This window comes from Rissa tridactyla, chromosome 1 (genome assembly GCF_028500815.1).
Source record: "Rissa tridactyla isolate bRisTri1 chromosome 1, bRisTri1.patW.cur.20221130, whole genome shotgun sequence".
Classification (NCBI taxonomy): domain Eukaryota; kingdom Metazoa; phylum Chordata; class Aves; order Charadriiformes; family Laridae; genus Rissa; species Rissa tridactyla.
This window is the reverse complement of record NC_071466.1, coordinates 130,704,342-130,717,800: the sequence shown is the minus strand read 5'-3', so window position 1 is coordinate 130,717,800 and position 13,459 is coordinate 130,704,342. Positions and strand designations below refer to the sequence as shown.

General features: G+C 50.1%; 1 protein-coding gene across 2 annotated transcripts; it reads left to right on the top strand.

Annotated features, from left to right (window-relative positions):
• The first annotated feature begins 283 nt into the window (after window positions 1–283).
• Window positions 284–12,600, top strand: POPDC2 (popeye domain containing 2). 2 transcript variants are annotated; one of them, XM_054198069.1, is made up of 4 exons: window positions 284–1,220; window positions 4,535–4,643; window positions 7,956–8,322; window positions 12,265–12,600. In XM_054198069.1, exons 1-4 carry the CDS (start codon window positions 676–678, stop codon window positions 12,348–12,350), a joined length of 1,107 nt encoding a protein of 368 aa, XP_054054044.1. In that variant the 5' UTR covers window positions 284–675; the 3' UTR covers window positions 12,351–12,600. The 2 variants fall into 2 exon arrangements, with proteins under 2 accessions (XP_054054044.1, XP_054054033.1); XM_054198058.1 differs by having other exon boundaries at window positions 286–1,220; window positions 7,956–8,460.
• Window positions 12,601–13,459: the final 859 nt, after the last annotated feature.

The window sequence follows — 13,459 nt, the reverse complement described above, 5'->3', positions numbered from 1 at the left end:
AGGGGGTGACCTTTTTCCTTTTTTGTACTGGGTGAAAGTCACTTTCTTGCAGGAGTGCACAGCGGTGCGGAGCCCCATGTGCGGCTGGAACTCGCTCCGATAAGCTGGTTGTTTTCCCCTCTCCTTTCCCCTTCTGGTGCTGTGCTGGGCTTATCTGGGCGCCTGAGTTATGTTAAGTAGCGAGTGCGTGCCTGCTCTCTGTTCTCCTCGCTGCTTTTGCTCCTTGGATTTCAATTCCAAACATGGTTATCCATTTGGGGTCTCTCTCCTTTCCGCTGCCAAGTGATACACATTCCACATTCAACACCAGCTCCCTCCGCTGCTCTCTCGCAGTCGCTATTTCCAGTTCTGGAGGGCTGGAGAGAAAGGCAGTGCAACGAGATCTCTGTCCCGTCTGCGAGTTTTCCAGCTAATGGCCTCTACTCTTTCTTTGACTGAGCTCTTTTGGCCTCATATTTGCCAGCTCCCCTTCTCACTGATGTCGCAAAGGAGGGGGTGTTTGTGAGCTGCGAAGAGGAGAAACAAACCCTTTGGGGATTTTTACAGGCACAAAAGCATTTGGCGGCACTTTAACATGTTGCTCTGAAGCGCACTGCTGTGGGACCAACTGGCACTCAAGGGGAGGAAAAACTACCCAGCAGCTCTGGTTTCAGACCTCTGCAGCACCCTGTGTGTATGAGAATTCGTTTTGAGCGCAGGACGGCCGGGGAGGGTGGGGAGTGGGCAAGGATGAGCGCAAGCAGCCTCTCGTGGGACCAGGCTGTTCTCCAGCCTCCGGTGTGCGATGCCTGGAAGGACATTATGGAGGGGGCAGCCTACCATCTGGCCAGCTGCATTGTCCTCCTGGGTTACATGGGAGGAAGTGGCATCTTTGGGTCCCTCTATATCTTCGGCTTCTTGGCCCCAGGCTACTTCTGCTATGCTCTGTGGGGCTGGCTGAGTGCCTGTGGGCTTGATATCTTCGTCTGGAACATGCTGCTTGTCCTCATCTGCTTGCTTCAGCTGGCTCACCTGGCTTACCGGCTCCGCAGAGACACCATCCCGGAAGAGTTTGACCTCCTCTACAAGACCATGTACCTGCCCTTGCAGGTGCCCCTGGAAGTCTACAAAGAAATCGTGAAGTGCTGTGAAGAGCAAGTCCAGGCACTAGTCAGAGACCAGAATTATGCCGTGGAGGGCAAGACGCCCATCGACCGCCTCTCCTTGCTGCTGTCGGGCAGGTAAAGGCTCTCCTGTTTCTGAACAAAATCTGAGAGCAAAGCACTGTGGCTTGTTGTATTTTCACCCTCTGTGGAAACTGGGGTGATGATGGTTTCCTTCCTCTGAAAGGGCTTTGAGATATGCATCTGTTTGTTGGGGAAGGGGGTAATTTGCTTTTGGGGGTTGTTTTTGTTTTCGTTTGTTTTTCCAAATTAGACTATTTCACGGAATGGTTTGCAGAATCAAGCTATGTGCAGTGAAGTGTCCAGGTCAGCCTTGCCTGTCATACTGTTGGGGAATCCTTACCTCTTTTTCAGTCATTTTAAGGTGATCTTATTTCTGATGAGAGCAGACTGGCCGTGAGAGACTGTTTCTCATGGCAGGAAGGCAGTGTGTCTGGACCTGTGGTCTCTGGGGGTACCAGACAGACCTCCGTGATGTGAATGGCTGTGCACTGAGTATGCCGAGTCCTTGTTTCACCTGCTTCCCCCTGGCCAGCAGTGTTCAGGGAGGAGTTCCACCCCTGTTCCCAACACCTTGGCACTCAGGGCTCTGAAATTTTTCACTTTGAGGGTCGTTTCATCAAAAGAGAGAATGCTCTCCTGAGGTGGATCCTGCCTCATCAGGCCTCTTTTTTTCCCTGTGCTGTCATGCATTCATGATGTTCCTTTCTTTGATCCACCAAGGAAGACCTCAGGGACCTCTAGATAGTTGCACTGGGGATTTGATTATTGAGTGAACTGTGCTGATGAAGTACTGGCATTTGTTCACCTGAGATCCTATGGCATGCCTTTATGAGCATATCTCTCAGTGATTTGCAAAATCCAAATGCATACAAATAGTAATGATATTGGCTTCCCAGCTGCTGCCAGGCATGTGTCACTGATGTCAAGTGAGAGTGGGAAAGGAAGATCTGTAAATGGGAGCAGTACTGAGCTGTGGGAGGTGTGCCTCAAGGATTTTCCTTTGGGAAGGCAAACCCAACATCACCTAGGGCTTGTGTTTTACTGTGGTGGTCCATCCTCTCTGGTGAGAGGGTGTGTAAAGAAGGAGGGCTGTCCTTCCTTTTTTTGGTGTTTGTCCCTTTTCTAGGATGCATTAAGAGCATCCTGGGACCACTGACCAGTGCTGAATGGCAAAGCACTGGGAGGAAATTAGGTACGTGTGTTTCCATTAGGTGTCTTTCCCCTTACCAAACACTGGTGCTGAACAGCTTGCTCTGAAGTTTACCATATCCACAAATATGTTATCGGGGAAGAGTCTGTGCTGTCTTGCCCTGCACTGGGTAATCTGATGCTGCTCTGTTGGCACGGAAGTGCTGCAATGGACAGTAAGCCAGTGCTGCTGGGGTGATGTTTGCTCTCTTTTGCGGTCGTAAGTATGCATCTCGGCTGGGATAGGATGCTCTATGGAGATGGGATAGGATTTGTGTTTCCTGGTACCCTTTCTCTTGCCTTGGGAGGTCCTTGCTGACCCAGCAGAGCATTGCTACTATTAAGGTGCCCCCTCTTAAACAGAACAATAGCAAGACAAAGGGTGCTTGGAAAGGCAGAATGTGCCAGGATCAGGAAACTTGCCGTGTGATCCCTGACCCTTCCAGGCAGCACTCCCACCTGACTGGAAGTCAACAGTGAACTGAGCCTTGTAACACCTGAACGTTAAAATTGTCTTTGTGCATCATACAACAGGGGAATGTGACAGGGAGGTGATGGGGAGGCAAGAGGCCCCAAATCTGGTGGTGCAGAGCTATGAAGAGAGCTTCAGAGTGGCCTGCCATTGCCCCAGGCCTGTGCAGATCTCCTCCTCTGCTCCCACAGCTGAGCTGGGTGCAAGTTCGACCTTGACATTGGTAGGCAATGGCAGCAAAAGTAGGGGAAAAGGATACTTGGGAGGCCAAGAGAGGTTAAATGATAATGGGCAGCAAACTACGATCTCGCAGCGTGGTGTGTTGGGAATGATAGCCAGTGTGATTTTGGGGGGTTCTGGGTGTAACAGCTTCCCAGCATCGAAGCAGGGAATGCCCTCATGCAACCCTGGGGACAGGAAGATGATGCCACAGGCTGGCTTAAAAGTACCTGAAAAGCAGCAGCAGTCTTGCGGGCTGAGAAGTCCTGGTTTAGGACCAAGCATTGCACCTGTGAGGGCTGACTTTGTAGCAGGAAACAGAAAACAGATGAAATATGGGGAAGTGGCAGCAAATATTGTTTCCCACAGAGAAGGTGGGGACAGCCCCATAGTCTGGAGCATCTGCAGCTGTCCTGGAGAGGGTATGAGACCCACGTGAGATGAGAAGTCCTTTCCTCCCTGGTGGGACTGGCTGCTTGCATGTTGTGTGAGCTCATCAGATTCATTCGGTGACATGGACAGTGGGATTGAGTGCACCCTCAACATCTTTGCTGACAACACCAAGATGTGTGGCACAGTCAACATGCTGGAGGGAAGGGATGCCATCCAGAGGGACCTGGACAGGCTTGAGAGGTGGGCCCATGCAAACCTCGCGAAGTTCAACCAGGCTAAGTGCAAGGTCCTGAATATGGGTCTTGGCAATCCAAAGCACAAATACAGGCTGGGCGGAGAATGGATTGAGTGCAGCCCTGAGGAGAAGGACTTGGCAGTGTTGGTGGATGAGAAGCTCAGCGTGAACCAGCGGTGTGCACTCGCAGCCCAGAAAGCCAACAACATCCTGGGCTGCATCAATAGAAGCATGGCCAGCAGGTTGAGGGAGGTGATTCTACCCCTCTACTGCTCTATTGTGAGACCCCACCTGGCGTACTGCATCCAGCTCTGGAGTCCTCAGCACAAGAAGGACATGGACCTGTTGGAATGGGTGCAGAGGAGGGCCATGAAGATGCTTTGAGGGCTGGAGGACCTCTGCTATGAAGACAGGCTGAGAGAGTTGGGGTTGGAGAAGAGAAGGCTCTGGGGAGACCTTGTAGCAACCTTCCAGTACCTGAAGGGGGCCTACAGGAGAGATGGGGAGGGACTTTTTATCAGGGAGTGTTGCAATAGGACGAGGGGTAACGGTTTTAAACTGAAAGAGGGGAGATTTAGATTAGATATTAGGAAGAAATTCTTTACTGTGAGGGTGGTGAGGCACTGGAACAGGTTGCCCAGAGAAGCTGTGGATGCCCCATCCCTGGAAGTGTTCAAGGCCAGGCTGGATGAGCCTTTGAGCAGCCTGGTGTAGCGGGAGGTGTCCCTGCCCATGGCAGGGGGGTTGGAACTACGTGATCTTTAAGGTCCCTTCCAACCCAAACCATTCTGTGATTCCATGATTCTATGTGACACGTATTTTGTGGCTTAAGCCTGTGCACCTCACCTGTCCTCTCTGCAGGGTCCGAGTGAGCCAGGATGGACAATTCCTTCACTACGTCTTTCCATACCAGTTCCTGGACTCTCCAGAATGGGAGTCGCTGCGACCCTCTGAGGAAGGAACTTTCCAGGTAACACCACACAGCCCTGCAGCAGCCCAGCTTCACTCCTTGCTGCTTCATTGCATGTCTGAAAGGGAATGGAGAGGGGTCATTATGCCATTCAAAGCTAAGTGGGAACACTTTCCTCCCCTTCCTTGTGGTTTAGCCAGTACAGAATGGTGTGATCAGCTGTGTTATCTTTTTTCCTACCTTCCTCAAAACCCTCAGGGTGTGCTCCTACTATCAGCTGATAGCAGGGAGGGTGGAGCGTGGCGCTCCTTCCAGTTTAGCAGGGAGATGAGGTATCGGATTTCTGGCTCTCTCCCATTACAGCATTCTCTAGTACCTGTATTGATGCATTTGCCCTGCACGCTGCTAGCAGGGTGCATTGTTCCAGCATCAGAATGGCGGCCATGGCAATATGAACCAGTGATGTAAATCCATAAATATCCCATTCCTCACAGAAGTTTCTGATGGTGATGTGTTTGGGGTAGAGAAGCAGAAAGGATGATTCACACCCGAATATGGTTCTTTCTGAGCAGAAGAATCCCTTGCTGAGAGGCCAGACCAATTCTTATTTGCAGCAACTGAAAGGATTTTGCTCTTGCTGTCAACACCCCACAGTATTTGTTTGGCTTTCCTTATGGAGGAGATTACTCAAACCCACATCTCTCTGCCTTTAACTCGCATCCCAGGACAGGCTGATCCCTGTTAGGATGTCAATCTAGAATATGTCAGTTAGGGTATATGAGGAGGGATTTTGCCAATCCCGTGGGAGCATGGGACAGTCATGAGAGAATGGTGGTGCTTTCTCATGAGGGCAATCACATTCAGGCTTGGTTAAACCAGGGCAGGTCTCCGAATCTGCTTTCCTTGGGACTGAATTTGGCCCATGCACTGTGCGAATAGGTCACAGCAGTCATTCTTGAAAGCTATGCCATCGCCAGTGATTACGGTCTTGCGAGAGGAACAGTAGCAGGAGATGGCTGACCGTGTGACTGTGGCACAGGGCTACAGCTCATGAGCAGAAATAGGGATGTCGGGCCAATGTGATGGGGTGTGGAGAAGAACAACAGCACGGCTGTGCTGGGGGTATCTCATGATCTCACATTTTGCACAGGGCTTCAGTCCGGCAGCAGACAGCTGCTAGCTCCTGGACTATATTTGCCTAAGAGTCAAGCAGAAACAACAATGGCAGCCTGGTGTTCCTGGCAGTGAAATGGCCATCTGGATGGCATGCAACCTGCAAAGACATCTCCAGCATTTTCTGAGCTAATTTCCGTGGAACTGAATGTTCCCAGGCTGCTTGAGTGTCTTTATCTGTGGTGTGTGAGATAGCTCAGGAGCAAGCTGGTGGCAAGCTGCACCAGCCCTGCCAACGCCACACTCCTGGCCCCTCTCCTGCTCTGCAAGAGAGGGCTGGTCAGGGACGTCAGCTGCGCCTGGCACCAGGATGGGGAGGTGGAGTCCTAGGTGGGGAAAGGCTGCAGCCATGTGCTGGAAATGCCTAAACCCCACATCTGCTTCCTGAGGGGCACAAAGGAGTAGAAGATAAGACTGGCATCTAGCAGGTGAGACTTGACAGGTCCTTGTTCCTAGCAGGACATTATTCTTGATGGCCATGCTTAGCCATGGTGATCTGCTACTTTTGGCAGCTGTTTACACAAGTAAGAGGGACTAGTGAGTTAGTTAATAAAACACTGTGGCACATCTCAGCCTTATTCCCAGCATCACAATCGTTTGGTTGAAAAAGTGCACATTTGACTGGGACTTTGCTGGAGGAGGGAATGGAAGGTTTTCCTTGCCCACATTTTCTGCACAGCTCACTGGATTGAGCAATTTCAATCCTGAGCCCACTGAAAAATAGCAGAAATGCAACTCAGTCTACAAGGAGAGCTCGTTTCCTTGAGCCTTCTGGTTTGGCTGTGTTTTCTCCCCACAGACTGCTGGCTCCCAGTCCCTGAAGGAGTGGGGTTTCAAGGCTGGCACTTTCCCCCAGAAGGCTGAATTATGGGCTCTGCTGATGCCGGAGCACTTGTCTCGAGGGGATTCATGACTGAAATCTGTCCTGCTGCTCTGGTTAGGAGGCAGGTTTTCTTATTACATCTCACTTAACCCTTCATGAGAAGTGGAGGCTTTCGATTGCTGTGCCAGAAGTTGGTTAGGAAAGTGAGATTCTGGTCCATTCAGCTTATGTGTGACCCTTTCTCTTGCTTACCTCAGCCTGCGAAAGTTCTCAGGTTTTATCTCCTACATTTCTTTCATAAGGCAGCTGCTTGCATGGCAGTGGCATTAAATATCAAACCCAAGGACACACACATGGAGCCAAGCCGTGTTCAGCTTCCCAGTGGCCCTCTGCCATGGTGGCTGGCCAAGGAGACCCCTGGATATAGAGTGAAAGGGAGCCCCCAGGACATTTTGGCTCCGGCACTTGTTCACATGCCGGTGTCTCCATTACACTCGGATGTTCTTCTTTGGCCCAAGGCAGTTTGACCCTTCCTGTGTTTCTTACCTTTTATTATTAAATTTATATATTACAATATACATTCATGTATTGTGTGATTTTTTTTTATTTTTAATAGTCTGGTCTTATGGCTAGGGGGAAAAATGGCTCTGTTCGCATTGGCAAAATCCAAAGCAAAACAAAATGTTCTCTAAAATCAACCTAGTAAAACCTCAAGTGAATTCCCTACCTACACACACAGTAAACCCCTTTTATTTCCTCTCTCACTGAGCTGTGCTGTGCACCCTTCAAGGCCATTCAGCCCTACAGCGCCTGGCAGAGCTGATGAGACAGGATGCCCCTCCTGCAGAGGGTGACCAGGCAAGCCTGCCAGGTGGCCCTTCCCTTAACCAGGGCCTCTTGGAGCAGGGTGCGTGTGACCCAGCAGCAGAACAGGGCAGCAGCCTGCTGCAGGGCTACCCACTGGTGACTTGGGCCAGCTGGGCACACAGAAACATCTCCCTCTGTAATGTTTCTGTAGCGGGATAAGGCCATCTGTGCCATGCTGCTCATTTCAGCTATGTTGTTCAGGTGTCAACAGGGAACATCATCTAAAAGAGGGTGAAATGTAGCTAGCTATGTTGCTAGATTAAGCAAGGGCATGCCGTTAATTGCATAGGAACACCTGGTCTCCATCTCCTTGGGGGGAGGAAGCAGAGGTAGGTAAGGATTTATCTGATCATTTGGCTTGGGTGATCTGGTTCTCCAGCCCTGCCATCTCCAAGACGAGCAGGTGTCAAAGGGGCTGGGGGCCTTCACTGGAGAGAAGCACACAGCCCCAAGGTGGGTGATGCCTACCCAGGTTGTAGGGCTTACTCTGCTCCCTCCCTGCCCCACAGGTCACTCTGACAGCCGAGACTGACTGCAGCTTCATCACCTGGCCAAGGAAAAAGCTGTATCTCCTGCTGAGGAAGGACCGCTACATTGCCCGGCTCTTCTCCTCCCACCTCGGCTACGACATCTCAGAGAAGCTCTACTCCCTCAATGAGAAGCTCTTCGCCAAGTTCGGCCTTCGCTTTGACATCCGCTTGCCCAGCCTCTACCACGTCCTCGGGCCAGCCTCCTCCGAGGGGGAGTCAGAGGACTGCGAGGAGCCGCCGCCTGCCTCTGGCCAGGCTGATGCCTCCGAGCCCCCTCCACAGCCACCACCACCACCTCCGACGGCTCCGCGTCCCAGGGCATCCCGGCCTGACAGTGACCTGCTGGGTGAGGACTCCACCAGTCTTATCGTGGAAGATTTTGCTGAGTTGCCGGGGTCTTTTATGGACTATGTGAGCGAAGGGGAGTATATGAAGTGAGGGCACTCCTGGCACGGGCACGCCTCACCCTGTGTGGGACCCCTGCGTAAGTACCCTGTTTGCGGAAGCAAGTCCTTCCCGCGATGCAACTGCCTGGGCAGAGTGACGGTCCCCAGCCTCTCGCCCTCCTTTGCCGTGGGTTTGCTCCTCTGCAGTGTTTTTTTGCCTGCAGCCCCAAGGAATCACAGGAGGTGGGTTGTGCAGGAAGAGCTGCAGGGTAAAGGCTTGACTTCAGGCATCAGCTGCATTGTGGGGTGGAAGGGACAGTAACCCAGCAGTAGGAAGCTCTTCCCTGTCCTGTCCTCTCTCCGTCCCTCAGGGTAGGCAGAGAAACTGAAACAGTGTCCAGGCTGGCAGGTGGTACACTAGTGCCTGCAGAGACCCCACAGGGCTTGGCCTAGCTCGCCATGAGGTAGAGCTATGCCTGGAGATACTCCAGTATTACGCTGAGGAAGATGTCTGCAGGTGATGAGAGAGCAGACAATCCAGGAGAGGCTGACAGAGTTAGAAACGGCTCCAGGGCTTACAGCAGATTGATAGCTGGGAGTTGCTGGAGAGTCCTTCCTCCCCCTGCCCACCACAGCTCATCCCAGCACTCCCTCCATCCTCCCTGTTTCTGATGAGCTTTGGCTCAGCCAGATCAGTAAGGTATTGAGAAGACTGTCCTGTGTGGTATAGCTCTTGCCTTTAGTCACCCTGGGTGGACTGACAGGCTAAGCGTCATTTTAACACAACCCAAACTCTTCTTTCTGGTGAGCGAGAATGAGATCCTCTCTTCCAAAATGCCAACTTCTTACTCTGCAAGGGAAAAATTCCTGGGCCTGGTGGATGTTGGGGCAGAGGAGCAATGCAGGTGAACAGAAATAGACAGGAAGGTGGCTCATGCTTGAAATTTAGATCCAAGTGTCCAAGAGAGAAATTCCACACTGAGTTAAATTTAGCCAGCTGTTGCATGCCAGCTGCAGACCCCGAAATGTGCATTCCTGATGCTGCCCCATAGTAGCTACTTTCTGGCATCCAGTGGCCAGACACCAAGCCTGGGACTGGGATTTCTGTCCTAGAAGTGACCACTGCGTGTGTCCCAGTTGGGTCTGCATGGCAGGGAGAAAGTTGCAGGGCTGGGCTGCAGCTGGGGAGACAGTCTTCCAGTAGGCATCTTTGAACATGCTGCACTGTCGCACCCCGGTCTTCCCTGCACCCTCTTGGGTCTACTATTGGGCTGCAAATGCTCAGGTTGTGGACTCACTGGCAGGGAGCATGAAGTAGGACACACTGACTCCTGGCATGAGCCCTGACAAGTCTGCAGTAATCTTCCCTACCCTGCAGTGCTTGTGCACAAGCCTCACCGCTATGATGGCAAGGGGACCGTCCTTCCTAGGTGCTCTAAATGAAAAGGCTGTCTGGGTCAGACAGCACTTGCTATTCGCAGTAGACCTCTGGTGGAAGAGGCATTTTTCACTGTTTCATCCACTTGACATCCTTAGTTTTTGAAAACAGCGGAACTGGAAGATCTTCCTGTTTTGTACAGTTCTGCTTTGTGTTGAATCATGTGCCTGTTCCTGTCCTGCTTCCATGCCTTCACACTTAAAATCTGGGCTATGAAGAAAATAGCCAGGAAAAGAACAAGTATATCTGTTTTTTTTTCTTGAATCAGATAAAAAGTAAGCAAGAGTTTTGCTTAGTTTAAATAAATAAAAAGAAAAGAAGGCAGAGAGAGAAAAAGAAAAAAAAAATCCACATTTGTTTTCTAGCTTAGAAGTCTTAGGAATGTGAAGTCCCTGGTTTTGCTGGTAGATTGCTGGAGATACGAATTTGCAGCTTTTTCAGTCCTTAATTGGAGAGGCAGGAATACTGAATCACTTGTGAGACAGCCATCCTCCTAACTGTCAGGCATTTCTGTTGAATACATGCAATCAAAAATGAATGCAGTTAGTGTTGTAAATGTGGTGAAGTCACTTTGTCTGTGCTTTGCTTGTTTTTCATCTTCTCAGCAGAAGGATATCCATTCTCAGGTCATTGGCAGAATTCTCCTAGTTGATCAATTGTAATAGAATCAGAATTTCAAATAAAATTGGAAAAGGAAGGAGGCAGAGAGCACTGTTCCTTTTTTTGAATCATTTCCACCCGTATTTGCTAATGAGTCAATACTGTGAACATACACGCAAGAGATGTGTGTGTGTGTGTGTGTTGGGGAAAGCTTGTGCAACAGCACAAAGCTATTCTTTCTTTCACATGGTCCTTTTAAAACATTTTGGAAGCTAGAAGCTTTTGTTTTTCTAGATCTTGTGAATGAGGTAGCATCAAAGTGTGCTGATACTTGCAGTAGAGACCTGTGATAAAGGCCCAAATGTTTCAGAAGCCGGTATTAATGGTGGGAGGATGATCCTCCTTGTCGGCCAGTCTGGAGGCAATAGCCAGTGTGGTATTTTAATTTCTAAGGTACACAAACTCCAGTGAGTATGTCCATAACAGTGGAACAAGCGCTTCCTTGTTACTGTGTTCACCACTTGGGTGTCATAATCATTTCACATCCCAGCAGTACAACAGGAATCATCACACCCGGAGAATATTCCACAGCAACCCAAATGCATAACCACAAAAATTAGTGATACAGAGGGGTTGCGTTTTTCCCTTCTGGACAGGTACTTGTCACAGCTCAGCAGATGATCTGAGCAGGTCTGCCATGGCTCAGGAAAAGCACTTTCATAACTTTTGCCTTAGAAGTGTTGAAAACATCCATAGCAAACAGGGATATTCCCTACAGTGTCATTGTTTGAAGTAAGCGATAGCTGTGGTCCCAGAGATCAGAGCTCCCCTGGGGCTTTCCCCAGGTCTGTTCTCTCGTCTGCTTCCCCAGCAGCTTCCAACCTGGGTAATCACCTTCCAGCTCTCTAAATTCCCCATGCTGAAGTGTTTCTATGGATCAGTTTCCTTTTCATTTTTTGTTGCTGCAATGGCCACCTTGCTATGCCACAGTGCAGGAGGGCAAATCTTGAATGCCCAAAGTACTGTGAAGATCATGTAGAACAAAATATTCCTGGGGCATATATTGGCCTACTATTCTTATCATCTAGTTCCTTGAAAGAGTTTCTAGTCTGCTTATGAGCAAGACTAGAAGTGCTAGCGATATCCCACTGATGACACGTTCTTTCTCTGAGCAGGAGAGATATTTCAACAACTTACAGGCTGCCTGTTTGAAAGAGGCAGGTTCAAAGGTTCTGTTCAAAACTTGCTTTAACAGTGTACTGCTGTATAGCTCAATGCTCCGTAGCAAACTAAGCTTTATTCCTTGCATGAAAATTCAACCAACCAGAAGCCACCTTCTTTTTCCCCTTTTCATGTCGCATTTGCTCTAGTTTGTTGCTATCAAGTGCTTGCAAGATGTGGCATTGTTGCTACCTAGTTTTGTACAGTTACATCTTGGGGCTGGCTTTCCCTTTGGTGGGTGAGGTGGATGGATGAATGCACGTCTGATGGTCTCTAACTTGGTGTCTAAGTTAGTAGGAATCATTTTATGCCTGCTTTGAGAGGAAGATCAAAGGAGCTGTGAGCTGCGTTTCGCTGATATCACAGCAAGGGATTTAGAGGGGTTTGGTTTTGCTGTCTCTGGATGGGTGGTTAACCCCATTTTCTGATTTGTCACGTGTTGAAGAATTACATAGCTTTGCATGCTAATTTAGGAGGGGAGGAGAGAAGGACAGGTAATGGTGGGCTCCATGAGGTTTCTGTCTTGAAGTTTGGAAGTAAGAATTATTCCTGTGATAATAACAGTGCTCTCTTTCTTTGTCTCTTTCTCCCCTCCTCCCCCCCCCGCCCTTTTCCTCCCTCCTCCACTGTTTTCCTTCTGCAGCCTCTGGAAATCTCCTCCGGAGTTCTCCCCACCCTCTCTGCAAAGGACGAGCCCCTCTGGCTCCCACTCAGACTCCCGAACTCTAGGGAACAACGGGATGTTTTGATCTTGAAGCCCCTCCAAGGGAGCGTACGCTCACACACGTTTCTGACCAGAGAGACGCTTTTTAGCAAGCACTGAGATGTCTGCCTGCAGACATGTACACTCGGGAGCACGTGAAGCACACGCGTGAGACTGCGGTGTGGCACTCCAGCACCTCCCACCCCACGGTTGTTCACCAGAGCTGCCTGTCCCAGTGGCCTTCCCCAGTTTGTTTTCTAGTCCTGCCTCTCTGAGGTACCAAGGTACACCGATATCGCTGCAAACAATACCAGCCTGCTCGCAGAATCTGTGTTCCCTTTGATTTAATGATTCCCATTAAAGTCAGAGATGAAACTACTGGTGTTTGAGGCTTTGGAGAGGGAGATAACGCCGTTTGAAAGACTTGGGGTGATCTCAAGGCATGGGGGTGGGGGAAGGGAAGGAGAGGGGAAAGTGGGCTGCCTGATGGCCTTGGTAATGGGCTTGTAATGATATGGAGATTTGGTTTCATGCATCTCACTGGGCTCTAGTAAGACCAGAAATTACTTTTCCAGGGGTTACAATTTCTCATTTATGACAAGCACCACTTTCCAAAGAAGTTAATGACTTCTGGTGAAAGGTTGTTTGTTTTAGTTGATTCATTTGGAGTAAGAAAGGGGAGGAATTTGGACTGGGAGCAGATGTAGGCAAAGAGAGCCTGAAAACGCTTTTTTTTTTTTTTTGGGATCAGTGGGGGATGCCCTCAGAGTGCACACACCAAGTGAAGAAATGAGTGAGTACAAAACACCTCTGGGGAGAGCAGCCACTGGTAAAAAGAAGCGCGATATCTTAGATGGAAGTTGTGTGGAGATGGAAGGCCTCTTCCAATTTCACCTGCAACAGGCTGATGAGTTTCCCCAGCCATTTCCTCTGTCAGGGAACTGGAGATGGCAGTACCAGTGGAGGAATCCTCTGTCCCACAGAGCCTGGTGCAACCAAGTTGGGAGGTGAAGGTGGGAGCCTCTCCAAGGCAGGTATCCGGGGAAGGAGCGAGGAGCATCAGTCCCTCTGTCAGCACGCACAGGGCAAGGTGTTCTTCAGTGCACAGACACACAGGGGCATGGCCATCCTATGT